At 37.9% G+C, this 12,747-nt stretch overlaps 2 protein-coding genes across 5 annotated transcripts; one reads left to right on the top strand and one right to left on the bottom strand.

The window, feature by feature from the left end:
• Window positions 1-520: 520 nt before the first annotated feature.
• LOC136254582 (oxysterol-binding protein-related protein 11-like) lies at window positions 521-7,507 on the bottom strand. 4 transcript variants are annotated; one of them, XM_066047328.1, is made up of 10 exons: window positions 7,190-7,507; window positions 6,947-7,014; window positions 6,535-6,643; window positions 2,531-2,581; window positions 2,396-2,477; window positions 1,908-2,151; window positions 1,122-1,284; window positions 1,021-1,059; window positions 931-960; window positions 521-834 (listed from the first exon to the last, which is right to left on the bottom strand). In XM_066047328.1, exons 1-10 carry the CDS (start codon window positions 7,439-7,441, stop codon window positions 646-648), a joined length of 1,227 nt encoding a protein of 408 aa, XP_065903400.1. In that variant the 5' UTR covers window positions 7,442-7,507; the 3' UTR covers window positions 521-645. The 4 variants fall into 4 exon arrangements, with proteins under 4 accessions (XP_065903400.1, XP_065903401.1, XP_065903402.1 ...); XM_066047329.1 differs by having other exon boundaries at window positions 6,535-6,640; XM_066047330.1 differs by having other exon boundaries at window positions 6,947-6,990; window positions 7,190-7,504.
• Window positions 7,332-11,975, top strand: LOC136254583 (elongator complex protein 5-like). Its single transcript, XM_066047332.1, has 7 exons — window positions 7,332-7,422; window positions 7,478-7,643; window positions 7,695-7,754; window positions 8,650-8,825; window positions 8,885-9,063; window positions 10,535-10,615; window positions 11,663-11,975. The coding sequence occupies exons 4-7, from the start codon at window positions 8,681-8,683 to the stop codon at window positions 11,867-11,869; spliced, it is 612 nt and encodes a 203-aa protein (XP_065903404.1). The 5' UTR covers window positions 7,332-7,422; window positions 7,478-7,643; window positions 7,695-7,754; window positions 8,650-8,680; the 3' UTR covers window positions 11,870-11,975.
• The last annotated feature ends 772 nt before the right edge of the window (window positions 11,976-12,747 follow it).

Genomic DNA, 12,747 nt, shown 5'->3' with positions numbered 1-12,747 from the left:
TTGCCTATAAGTGTATAATTCTGGAATTACATCTAGCTTGCTTGTAAAGGGTGATACATTGAATATAAAACATGACGTGAAAGTAAATTTAATTGTGTATAAGTATAGTCACATGATCAGTGCTCTAGTGACATGAGTAACTAATTACTCCCTTGCCTGTGTATTCCAATAAAATTGGTTATGTAGCCACAATATAAAATTATGTATGCATGGATAATGAGGGGTGTATAAATTACATCACCACAGATGTATCAGTAGCCTATAGTTAGTCATGCATTTGTAACAAAGTTTAGATCTAGTGTTAAAATTTCTCATTGTTACAATTATACATGGGGTGTGCAATTAGTTGCTCACATCTGATGTAGCAGCCACTCAGACCAATATTTCATTCCATCTGCCACTTCCTTTAATGGAATAACTCTAATAGAAGTCGGTCCTGACTGCTCTGTGAATCATCAAGTATATAGTTATTGAATGATAACTGAATTGTGACACATAATTATATGCTCACTATCATGAATTGAAGTTAATAAAATTATATATTTCAAATATTTGTTGACTATTACATTACATGGACACACAGTGCACTTTTCGAATTTATATATATATATTTCTTCTTTATAACATTCCATATCTAGGAGTACATTATATAGCAGTCTGTTTGTTAAGGGTCAGTGAAGTTTGTGAGTTTGTGCTTAACTGGTCCGCCACTTTGTTGCTACCTGATTGGCCGTTGCTAAGCAATGAATCTAACACATTCACTGCTGACTCATGTGATGCCACTGAAGGATTGTTTACAAGTGAGACGCACTCTTCCAAACAGTGAGCCATTGCCTGTATAACAATGCAACACATGCCATGATTGTTCTATTAGAGTATTTCAGTAAATACCAACTGTATTTGAATTATGAACAAGCGTTTATAACTCACCAAAGTGGTTGCCTTGAACAACAGAAGATCCTAAAAGCACCAGGATATGATGATATTAAGAATTCTCAACCTACAACTACATTTACCAACCTTATTAGTAGCATCAACTCCCAGGGAGGTGTGATTAGTCTGTGGACAACAATAAACACACAGTGACAACATATTTCATTGGCTGTTGCTAAGCGACTCACATCCAGGTGCTTGGTGACCTCTTTCTGTAACAGTTTCACATGAGACAAAGTGTCATCAATGCCAGTGGTAGTGGTGGCAGAGATGCTGCTTGAGGCACTATTCTCTTCCTTGTCTTCATGAAGGAAGGGGTCTAGTTTTGACCGAGACATTGACTTCGGAGGTCTGTACAGTAATATAACAATAATCATCTCATATAGGTACACATACAAGCTTATGGCTCCAATAGAACAATGATCTTCATATTAGTCACGTACGTGCATTCAAACATGCATCATGATGTGTATAACAGGGGTTGAAAGTATCGTACATTATAAAAGTACTGTAGCTAGAACTATTATAAAAACAGCATGATCACACATTATATGAAAAGCAGCAAAACGGTTACTCTATTGGAGTAGTTTACAACTGTACACTTTATAGATTTCCAATATAAAGGATTAAAGGTGGTCTAGTGTTGAGTACAATATGTACATAATACGTATTGTATTCAACATACGTACTTACATATTGAGCTATAGTATGTATACATGTTGAGCTGAGTCCTCAGAAAACAGTTTAAAAAAATTCTTTTCAAGAGAACCAAACGCCTATACTTAGGTGCTCCCCGGAAAAACAAACACACACACACATACAGAAAAAAGAGTAGACAAGTGTGGTATAAAGGTAGTACACTAGTAACTTATTTATACAACCATCAACAACTAAAATTGTATTATCTCCAAAATAACAAACCACTCCGGATATGGCCCACTACATGTAAGTTTCCTCAACACATTTAGAATTACCTGTTTATCGCGTTCTTTGATGACTGGAAAAACTTGCTGAACGAGGTACGTTTAGCAGGTCCCTTGCATTCCAGATGGTCTCCAGCTGAGGTGGTTGCCATGAGCACCGGTAGTGACTGTGTCATGGAAGCAGCTGGTGCAGATGGAGCTTCTCGTACGGGAGAAGGAATATGGGCATTGGAGATACGATTGACAGCTGCTCGTAAATGTGTGATCCATTTCTGACGTTCCTTAGCATCAGAAGCTGTAGCAATAAAGAAGTGAACTAGTGTGATATGTACATTGGCAAATACAATAGGTATTATTTATGGGATCAAAATACATTAATGAGGTTATGAAGTACACCTTAGCTATGTTTGGGACCTACTTGACATGGCCACTACAATGAGGTGGTCTTTTTAATGAGCTTATGAAGTACACCTATTCCTACTTGAAATGGTCACTATAATGAGGTGGTTACTAAGTGACACTAAAGGGTTATTGTTCACCTTTCAGGCGAAACACCTCAGAGTTAGCCCCACAGATGTTAAATGTCTGAGAGTCCTCATCACTAGGGGAGATCACAGCACCCTGTAGCAAGCCACATAACTCATAGGGTTAGTACACAAGTTAACACAACTAACCCATAAATGAAGAAATCCTCTTGGAGGATTACTGCGTTTCTTGTCCTCTGACTAGAATGATTGATAAAATGGGATAAAAGACAGACACACTATACCATACATGTATCTGTACACACAACATGTTAGCATTTTTTTTTTTTTTTTTTTTTTGCTTTTTTTGAGGTTTTTAGGGTTAATAGTGAAAATTTTATCCTTGAAAAATTTAGACCTCCATACATTCATTACATATGGGATGGATTGCAGATCCACACAGTGTACACATGAGCATGCTATATAGGGATACCACAACAGTGAACATCAAACACACACACACACACGCATGCACGCACGCACACACTACACACAAATTGGTACGAAACATAAATCCCATAGAGACCATCACAATCAACGCCTCATGCTACTCTAGACTATAACGCCAAATATTCAAAGATCTTTTGGTTTGCACGATGTATGGTAAGCAATAGGACATAAACAGTACAATATTCCCTTATTAGGTGTTAGTGTACGCATGAACAATGCTAACATATATTGGAACTGTTGATAATATTCATAATACAATACACCTGTCGTGTTATGTGATGGAGAACAATGAAACCAGTTGAGTTGTACCTAAGTTAATCAATATTACCACAACAATGAAACCATCATCCAACTCATAGCAAGATGATATATCAATAACAGATACACACAATTTGTACACTGTAACCTTTCAACATTAATAGGGTATGTCACTAATGTAAATTAGTGTACAATAAGTCTGTTGGAAAAAAATCTAGAACGACACATTTCTAATCTGACACCACTGTAACCCACACTACAGCTTTCCACATGAATTACACTCCATCTAACATCACAGATTTGACTTTTGGTGACCTTTATAACCATCTCTTTGTATTGAAAATTCATTCTTCTTGCCTTTTCCTTCCTGAGACACTATTTTACATGGTTAAAATATGGTTTCAAACTAATGATCTTGCTGTAAGTAACAACTTGGTTTTCAATAGGTGATTTCGTTTCAAAGTGATGACAATTTGTACTAGCCATGAAATTATATAAGGTTACCTGCTGATTGGTAATTTAGACCTTGAGGGTAAATCACATCCAAGACTATTGTCACTAATAAAATGGTCATAACTTTGGAGTGAAATGATTGAGCTACTCACTTCAAACAAAAGTCATTAGGTTAACGTCTTTAATCTGAAACCATGTTTAACACCGTAAAACATTGCCTCAGGGAAATAAATACAAAAATGGTGAATCTTCAATGTAAAAATGGCTGTAAAGGTCACCAAAGGTCAAATCTACAATGGCACTATATCAAAAAAGGAGTGTAATTTGTGTATCACGAAGTGCACGAAATGCCCATTTTTGCAAATATATGCCGTTCTACTAATTTGTGATTGGAAGTATATTTCATGAAATATACTTTCATGGATATCCATAACGGGGGTTAAGGGGGCATAGCCCCCCCCCCCTCCAGGTTTATACCTAAAGCCTTGAGAAATGGAAAGGTTTAATTGATCCAAAGTTGTGTAATCGAATGGTCAATATTCAATGGCATCACAGTAAAATTTCACCAGAATCCAATGCCCCCAACTTAATATTCTGGGTTGAGCCCTGCATAAGCTTATAAGCATCACAATTTGCTCCTGGTTTTGGGCAATTTTGTCAAGCGTGAAATCATGTCAATGTATAGTTTAGGTTTATTTACATACACACATGGCAATTACATTATTCCCACAAGACATGTTTTATAACACTGGTTACTACAGCATCAACAACATGATGTAAGACTAATATTGGAAGCATTACAAATCTGAACCTTTATATGCCACAATTAGGTTTTGTTGTAAGTTTCTTTCTAGGTGAAACCAGCAAGATTTACTGACATACAAATTTAATCACAAAAGCCCTCAAAGTGCAAGTCCACATATTGTACTGAATACTACCTAAAGTATGTGTGAAGTGTGTGTTGGTAGTGATGAATCATGTCAAGTTGTAACTTATTTCACAACTGTAGAATTATTCTAGGTTTCACTCCTCGCAACCATACAGTATTTGTCAGGTCTCTTTGACCACGGGCAGTGAAAATTATGATAATTGGGTATGTGGGTACTGTATGTAAAGTGGAACTTCGTTTGACAAAGTCTCCAAAAAATCACAGGTTCCAATTTTACCTAGGAAAAACCTATATTACACCAAAAAATGGGGCAAAACTCTGAGTCCCAAATTATAGAAATCGAAGTTCCACTGTACACTCTATAACATCACAAGTCATATTTAGTCAGCTGAATGGAATAACAACATTCTGTAACTTGTAATGTGTAGCCAATGAATGGTAAAAAAGCAAAGAACATTGCAAAGTGATAGTTTAATACCAATACAGGGAATACAAGTTACTGTATGAAAATTCTGAAGTCGGACAATTTTGTGTGACCATAAGCCCTTCATTTTGTTGTATATTGGGTGAACGGAAAGCTGCACTACTGTAAAAGTTATGAAAGATTAATCTATATCAAAAATGTATAATGGTGTACCATGCATAATGTGTTAGAAGATGAATAATAATAAACAGCATAGCCAAATGGGATCAAACTAGTGCACCTAATATTGTATCAACAAAGTGTTCAGTTCACCTTGTCACATGTTAGAGGACTAATTGTTATAGAATATTTCACCTTTACTGCTTGGGATATGCATTAAAAAATTCCATTAGTGCTTGACTTTATCTGCATTAAGAAGCACACTCCACTTACTACAAACCTACAACGAATATTCAACTGATGGAAACTGAGTAACTTAAGGTTACGGAATAGTTTTAAATGCGTGGGCGGAACAAATTACAAAACCTGCTTTAAACCAAACAGGGATAAATAATTTCAACAACTGTGTTGTGTTAGCAATACAACTAATTGTGCTTGTTTGTTTTTACTACAGAACAACGACTGTTCTTGGGTGTGTGGTCTACAATAGAGCGATGTTTTATAAAAACCCGCCGCCAAAAACCAGACTAACAGATTACTGAATCCTTATAATTTCAACACAAGTGGCTAAACAACTAAAATATCTAGGTCCTGTGGAAGCGATTTTTTAAGTTACTGGTAGTATAGACGTTTTATTGAACTTTTAGTAGTTTTTTCGGGTGGAACAAGCTCTTTGAAGGCTTGTATCCGAGTCACTGGGGAGAAACATGCCAAAAACGCTTCCACAGGACCTAACAAATTTAATATACAGTATCACTATGCCCCAGAAAAGCCAATAGAGCCTACAGCTTTTGCTGTATTTGGCGGCGGAAAAACATGGTAGTGACAGCTGGAGCTGAGCGCTGTACGGGCTGGCTTACTTGTGTTACTACAACAAATTGTAGTGTTCCACCTGCCTCAAACTACACTGTAGCTACATAAAAACATTAAATATGAAGGGCTTCACCTTCATTTAAAACTTTTCACACTGCTAGACTGGTTTCATGGGCTTCTCAAAAAATATTGATAGGCATTCAAAATTTTGAATGATTTCCCGTGACTATACCGTAACCTTAAGATAGACTAGAGAAAGGCATGTATTGACAAGACAAAATTCAACACTCTCAGGAGAATTCACACTAGTGTGATGGTGTTGATAGGATCAAGTGTTAGTTACTTAACACTGTTGTTAACACTGTGTTATTGGACTGTGTGATAACATGGCTTGGGACCAAGCAATAGTGTCCTGGTTATCAGGTGTCAAGTCAGTTTATGTACTAAAGAAGTTAGAAGTGTCCGAAAGTATCTATATTAAAAGTTTCCAAAATAAGGTACCGTTTGGGACCTACTTGACATGGCCACTATAATGAGGTGGTCTGCTTATTAACAAAGTGGCAATTAAGGTTCACCTCAACAAACCCATGCCATATTGCAGGCTAGGCATTTACATGCAATACAAGTCCTCCCATCTGTTACAATACATCTCAACACCACAACATTAAGAACACAATGCACTAACTAACTACATATAGTTATACTTACGATGTAATAGAAGAGAATGGCTTGCCTGGGGTCCAGTCTAAAATATCTCGGTTGCCATCCCTTCACCATATTAGTGTGTTTGAGTAACTGGCCCTCCAGCTCCTGGCTGCTAGAGAACACAGAGTTTATATAGCTACTGCACAGGGTATATTAAATGGAAGAGTTCAAAATAAAGGCAAAAAAAATGTTTGAAGATTAGCTAGACATCACACAAAGCAACAGTACAGCAATGTTCAGTACATGAAGCCCAATTCTCTGTGGTGGCTTGTTTAAAATTAATTATACTGAAAACGACTCACTATTTTGAACTTTGAAATGGAGGGCAAACAAAAACAAAAAATTCAAGTGAATCTTAAAGTGAAACTAACATACAATACATTCAACCATTGCCTACTGTTGAATAGTTGCTTACTTGAATCGTGGCATGGGTGAAGCTTGGTTAGTCGAATCGAAATCCTGGGAAAAACAAGGTCGCTGGTACTGCGGTACACAAACACACAACAGTTCAACCCAATAATGTTCATAAGCACCACTCACACACGTGCCAAACAGCAATAAATACCTAAACCTGTATAGGACATTCGTTTTCCAAATGATTAAAATGATTATAAGGTTTGGGCGGGTCGAAAGGTCGCAGATTAGTTACACTATTTACCTTCGCTTTTGCCATGACGTTCATAAGTGTACTCCGCTCTTCTTCGGTAAGGTTCATGGATACCAGGGCCTCGTCTACGCCGGTGGCATGCACCCCAGCCGTACTAATCGAGTTTTCTTCCATTTCCGTACAAACCTCGTGACTTGGAAGATTTTGATTGTGGGTTTCTATGTCTTCGCTGCTCCGTGATATCATTTCAGGCGCTGAATCTTCCAATTCCGTACTCATAGAAGGTGTCGTAATATCATCCATTGTTCAGTCAACTTATTTGATTTTTTTCCCGTCTAGATAATGTACACGTAACGCGCGGGAGAGACTTGTTGAAATGTTTTGCCGCCAGTACAAAGCAAGTGAAGCCATAAAGCTTGAAGTGCTAGTGTTTGTATATTGATAGGAATGCTTTGAGCCACGTGTTTGTGAACGAAGTGGACCCCAATACTTGGCGGGAAACAGGGTACGCAGGTTGTAAATAAAGTAATAATTTATGTCATCTTTGTGTGCACAGGAATTATGTTTATGACAATTACAAAGACCCTCTTAATTGGGACCGCTCTAAGACAGACAGGTGAGTGTCATAATTGTAATCCTAGTTTCCTATTTTGGGTCTGGATCATAAACCATGCATGTGATTTGACACAAATGTAACAACAATGGAGCTCCTAATCAAGATGCTCTAATAGAGCAGTCAGGTAAATCAAGTGTTTTCAAATAAAATTGTCAATTTCAGAAGGCTGATTTCTCAAAAGACTTCTGTGAGAGGCATGCCCTCAACTCCCCACCTCTAAGTACGTATAGCATTTCCACACACCGCAAATTATATCAACCGGTACATTGTTGCTACTCCCTTTGAATATCTGTTGGTGATTTTCAAATAATGATTTAGAGCGGCAGACTTGTCACTGAAATTGTGTACTAGTTGCCACTGACTACAAGCTTGGATGCCTACTGTCAAGAAAATCCGAGGGGATATAATTACGTGCAGAGTGTCATATATCTACCAGCTAGGTGTGGCTTTATATCTGACCCATACGTTAAAGCAAGAAGAAAAATGATTGTATTTTCTCAGTTACCTTGTCAATTCACCAACAGCTGGTCATCCAGTAGGAATGGTTTGCTAATTTTTCCTTAACTGTTCACCCTCTCTAAAATAAGGTGTAGGTCAAGTTCCCAGGTTGTACTATGTATCTCTAAATGTCATGAATTATAATGAGTAGTCTTTAGTAGTGTGTAGGTTGTTGCCAATGTTGATGTCATGAAGCTTGACTGCATCATTAAGGACAAAGGTTTTGGCCTCAACAAGTTGTTTTTTTTTCTCTGAAAAGAGGAAAACCTCTTTAATTTATTGTAGCAATAATGGGCCAGGGTCACAGAATATGTGAATATCTGTTATTGTTAGACTACCCTTCTTCATGGGTAGGACTCTGTGGTTATAAGTTTAATAATCATTTCGTGTTATACAGCGCATTCTCCACTGAACACTTTATTGCTACCATGGATGAACAAATCAAGATGGCTGACAGTTCTTTACCTAGCAACCACCATGTGGTGATAGACAGCTTGACTGTGTTGCTACGACGACAAGGTCTACCGGCTGTTGCTACTTTACTACACACCCTCCCTGGATCACAACTAACAAGTGAGCTTAGTTTCTTATTAAGTTGCACTTAAATTTTAAAAATCATTGTCGTTGTTTAGGTAGAGGTAGTGTTGCCCGTTTGGTGTCCTATCTCCATGGTGATCTCCATAGCAACAGTGATCTGCAGTGTTTAGAGCAGATGGCTACAACAGTGATACATCTTGATAAGTCTCCTGTACCTGGCAAACAACTCTGTACCATCACACATGTAAAGAGATCAGGAAAAGTGTTGAGAAAGGTAAGGAACTATGATTTCATTTTGTATAACAATGTGTGCAATAGTAGCAACAAGCCATGAAAAATTATCGATATTTATAATGTTTGGTTCACATGAAAAATCTTATTAAACTGTCCATATAATGGTCACAGTAGAAATACACCCTCCAGAGCAGGGACAACAAGTTTGGTCCCAACAGGCCTGGTTCCAGGAGATAGCCACTTTATTGCAGCAAATATGTGCCAAGATTCTTGGTCCCAGTGTTCATTACAGAGTATTGTATTTTAACTGCATTGTAATGTACAAAACACATTTGCGTATGAGATTAGAACTGTGTATATTACAATTGTACTGTGTTGATAAATGATTGGTGTAATAGTTTAGTGGAACCCTTGAGAGAGGATGAGTGTTGTACTTTCTATACAACACTGTGTGGGACATTTAATACAGTTATGGATATAATATGAAAAGAATGAATGCTGTACAATACAACTCTACTGCAGCTGTAAATCATTAAAACTAGCCAAACTAGTATTCCTAACTATTAGTAGAACTAGCATTTACTGATAGATGATCAGAAAGGCCATAAACTCAGTATAGATGAGATGAATAATCTGAGAAGACAACTAGAAAGTATGTACTATATATCCCTTAAAGCATCGCATATGTTGGTGTGTGAAAAGAGTAAAAATACAACACTTGGGAGTGTCTCGAGACAGCACCTGACTTCACCTCATGTTGGATTTCCATACTGTAAAGGACTCCATTAAATGTGGCCATCTTGATAATCAGGACACTTGTCCATGGTAACATTTGTATTAATGTACACACGAGGACGGAGGAGACTCCTTTATTTAAGGAGGGCTGGGGGTCTTGCTTGGTGATGCCATAGCCTAGCTGTAAATCAAAGACCAAGAAGAAGAAAAAAAAGGTAACTATCTGCTGACAATAGCTGCCTTCCACTAACTATATCTCCTTATTTATAATTACATCTACACGGCTCCTCTGAAGAATACTGCATGTGACTGCTCTATTAGAGTATCTCGAAGCTATTAAGCTAGACTCTCAATGACAGCTATAGATAATTTTAGGGGAGCTAAGCCCTCCATAATCTTTTTGACAGGGGCTACGGCCCCCTTTTCTGCCTCCCCTATGTACACACATTTAGAGAGAGACCTATGAAATTAGGATACCACACTAATAACAAATCTTCAACCTTGTACTCCTTGCATGTAATTATGTTTAGAACAATGGAACAATGTAGAGTAGATTGCAAGATTTGTCTTCTTTGCTAGTAAAGTCAGGAATTTGTGACTGACTGTTCTATTCTCAGCGAATATCACCTACACAGAGTACCTATAGGTATAAATTTTTATTGAAAATTGAGATAAATTTTTAGCAATATGTATCTTGTACGTACCAAAATCTTTCCAGCAAAACAAATACTGTACTTCATTGTACTCTTGTTATGTGTACATCATTTGATTTTCAGAGAGAAGTTTTCCATATTGGAGAAGATCTTGCCGTAGTCTCTAGTGAATTTGTGACTGCAAAGTGTAACAGTGAGCAACAGGTTGGTAGAGATGCTGATTTGTGACATGCATGCACTACACACTATAATAGTATAAATACACCCGCACACAAAAAAACACACAGACATGCAGGCATGCACACATGCACGTGTGAGCATGCACATACACACACACACACAAATTCTGTAACACTGAATGTTAATTATTATGTGATCACAAGTTTGCATAATTGGTACTTCAAAACTACATTTTGTTAAACTGCTATATGCCATTTACATCACAACACAAACATATTTGCTTTTTTATTATCTTCTGCTTGCTTAATCAATGCCATGGACGGTTTTCGTATCTCTGTCATTTTCTAAATGGTCCATGTAACTACTGTCAAAGTCTACAGATGTATGTGCCATCTTTGTTGCCATGCAGTACCTGTGATCAGAAATCAGGTGTGATCGTGCAACCAAACAAATCCAGCGTTGACAATGTATAGAAACGTTACCAAGTGCAAGAAATTCTAACTTCGAGGCTGCTATTACACGGTTTACAAAATGTTACATATTATTGCTAAAGGATTCAGCTATTTATTGGTTTGAGTAATAGTTGTTTTGTACTACGAAGGTGTGAAGGGAAGTACATGGAGTTTTGTGTTCAAAAACTAGTGTGGGGTTTGGTGTACAGGTGTATTAGATTTTGACTTGGAGTTTGATACACGTATAGGTAAGGCAAAAGAATGGCTATACATGACAGAAGCTTTTGTGGGGTTTTACCTGGCTTTACACAAACCAGTCTAGGGCTACATGCTGTACTAACACAATATTCATACCTTTAAGAGTGCAAATGTAATATCAATCAAGCAAACAAGATAATCATTTTCAAGAAAGCATTGACAAAATGCCTGTTGAAAACTCACCTGTGTCCCATGAATCTCATCACAATATCAAGCCCGTAATGGTAAAATATGCTGTGTTTCTTCCATTATGTTTCTATGGTTTAGTAACACATAACACTCTGATTCTTATATATGTACTGTTTTATTGTGGCATCTAAGCAACCTATTTCACGTGTTGCCTTCTTCCCTTCCTCTCCAGCCCTCAGACAATGCTGATCCGACTGCTGGTCTATCATTCAACCTCACCCTCAGCAACAAGGAGAAGAGAGATCGGTCACAGGTCCAATTACCATACAAGTACACAGAGACACAGAAAGCTGAACAACTTGAAGGAAGAGTGTTCTACCAGCCTGATGATGTGGATGATTGGGATGACTCTGATCCTGATGATGACTTGGATATTTAGACCCGCACTGTGTCATTTATAATGATTGTAATACTTGTATATACTTAACATGTACATAGCTACTATAAAGCTTAGCGTAGTGAATTAAAATTACTTGTTTTGTACATATTATTTATTAGGGGTGTGTGTAGTAAAGTTGAAATTATGGGAACATGAGGGGCAGTCGAGTGCCGTGGTTCAGCTTGTGTGTATACTGCTGTATCCTGCTTTGTCTCCTAGTGGTCGGAAATTAATTTGTGACCAGATTTTACAGAACCGATCCAAATCGCACATCAGGCAAAATCAAACTAACACCACCAGTGGATAGCTACACTATCGTACTACAAGTTTTGACCCTCAGCACTACTCAAACTACACGAGGCTGGTTTTTACACACGTCTTTTCTGGGTGGTGTGGAGTGCTCAAATGGCAGTTTCAGGCCTTGTGAAGGACCTGGCTTGGCAAGAGTCAGTTGTTTACTGGTGGACAGCCTTATAATGTTGGCTAGACGTGTTCTCCGCTGATTTTGCTACATATCAGCCACTAAGGAGCCAGCACAGCCCTGTAATCTGGTGTCTGGACTCCAATCGTGGTCTGCCTCCATTTTGAGGCCTATCTTTTGCCCTCCCCGCCCTCCACCCCTTTGTGAGCACTCGTGCCTCTCTATTAGGCCCCTATTTGGTGATTATTAGTTTCTCATCCACCGCCCGCATCCTTCTTAAGCTACCGCATGGTAAGCCATTATTTACTCTGTGCATGCTCAGAAGAACACGTGATACCAAACTGTTATAATTTTTGTTGATGAATGCTACAATGCGCCAGTGGCGATTCTAGACCTGACCTACAGGGGGGGCCCAGTAGGGAACAACATAACTATTGTTGTTTGGCTATAGTATAAA

Source organism: Dysidea avara, chromosome 4, assembly GCF_963678975.1.
Source record: "Dysidea avara chromosome 4, odDysAvar1.4, whole genome shotgun sequence".
Taxonomy (NCBI): Eukaryota; Metazoa; Porifera; class Demospongiae; order Dictyoceratida; family Dysideidae; genus Dysidea; species Dysidea avara.
The sequence above is the reverse complement of the archived record's forward strand: the minus strand, read 5'-3'. Positions and strand labels throughout refer to the sequence as shown.

Coding starts and splice junctions, on each gene's coding strand:
- LOC136254582 (XM_066047328.1), bottom strand. CDS start 7,441: ATGGATGATATTACGACACCTTCTATGAGTACGGAATTGGAAGATTCA. Junction 6,644..6,946: donor TCACCCATGCCACGATTCAA/GTAAGCAACTAT, acceptor TGTGTTCTCTAG/CAGCCAGGAGCTGGAGGGCC. Junction 835..930: donor TGTTCAAGGCAACCACTTTG/GTGAGTTATAAA, acceptor ATTGTTATACAG/GCAATGGCTCACTGTTTGGA.
- LOC136254583 (XM_066047332.1), top strand. CDS start 8,681: ATGGATGAACAAATCAAGATGGCTGACAGTTCTTTACCTAGCAACCAC. Junction 9,064..10,534: donor CAGGAAAAGTGTTGAGAAAG/GTAAGGAACTAT, acceptor TTTGATTTTCAG/AGAGAAGTTTTCCATATTGG. Junction 10,616..11,662: donor AGTGTAACAGTGAGCAACAG/GTTGGTAGAGAT, acceptor CTTCCTCTCCAG/CCCTCAGACAATGCTGATCC.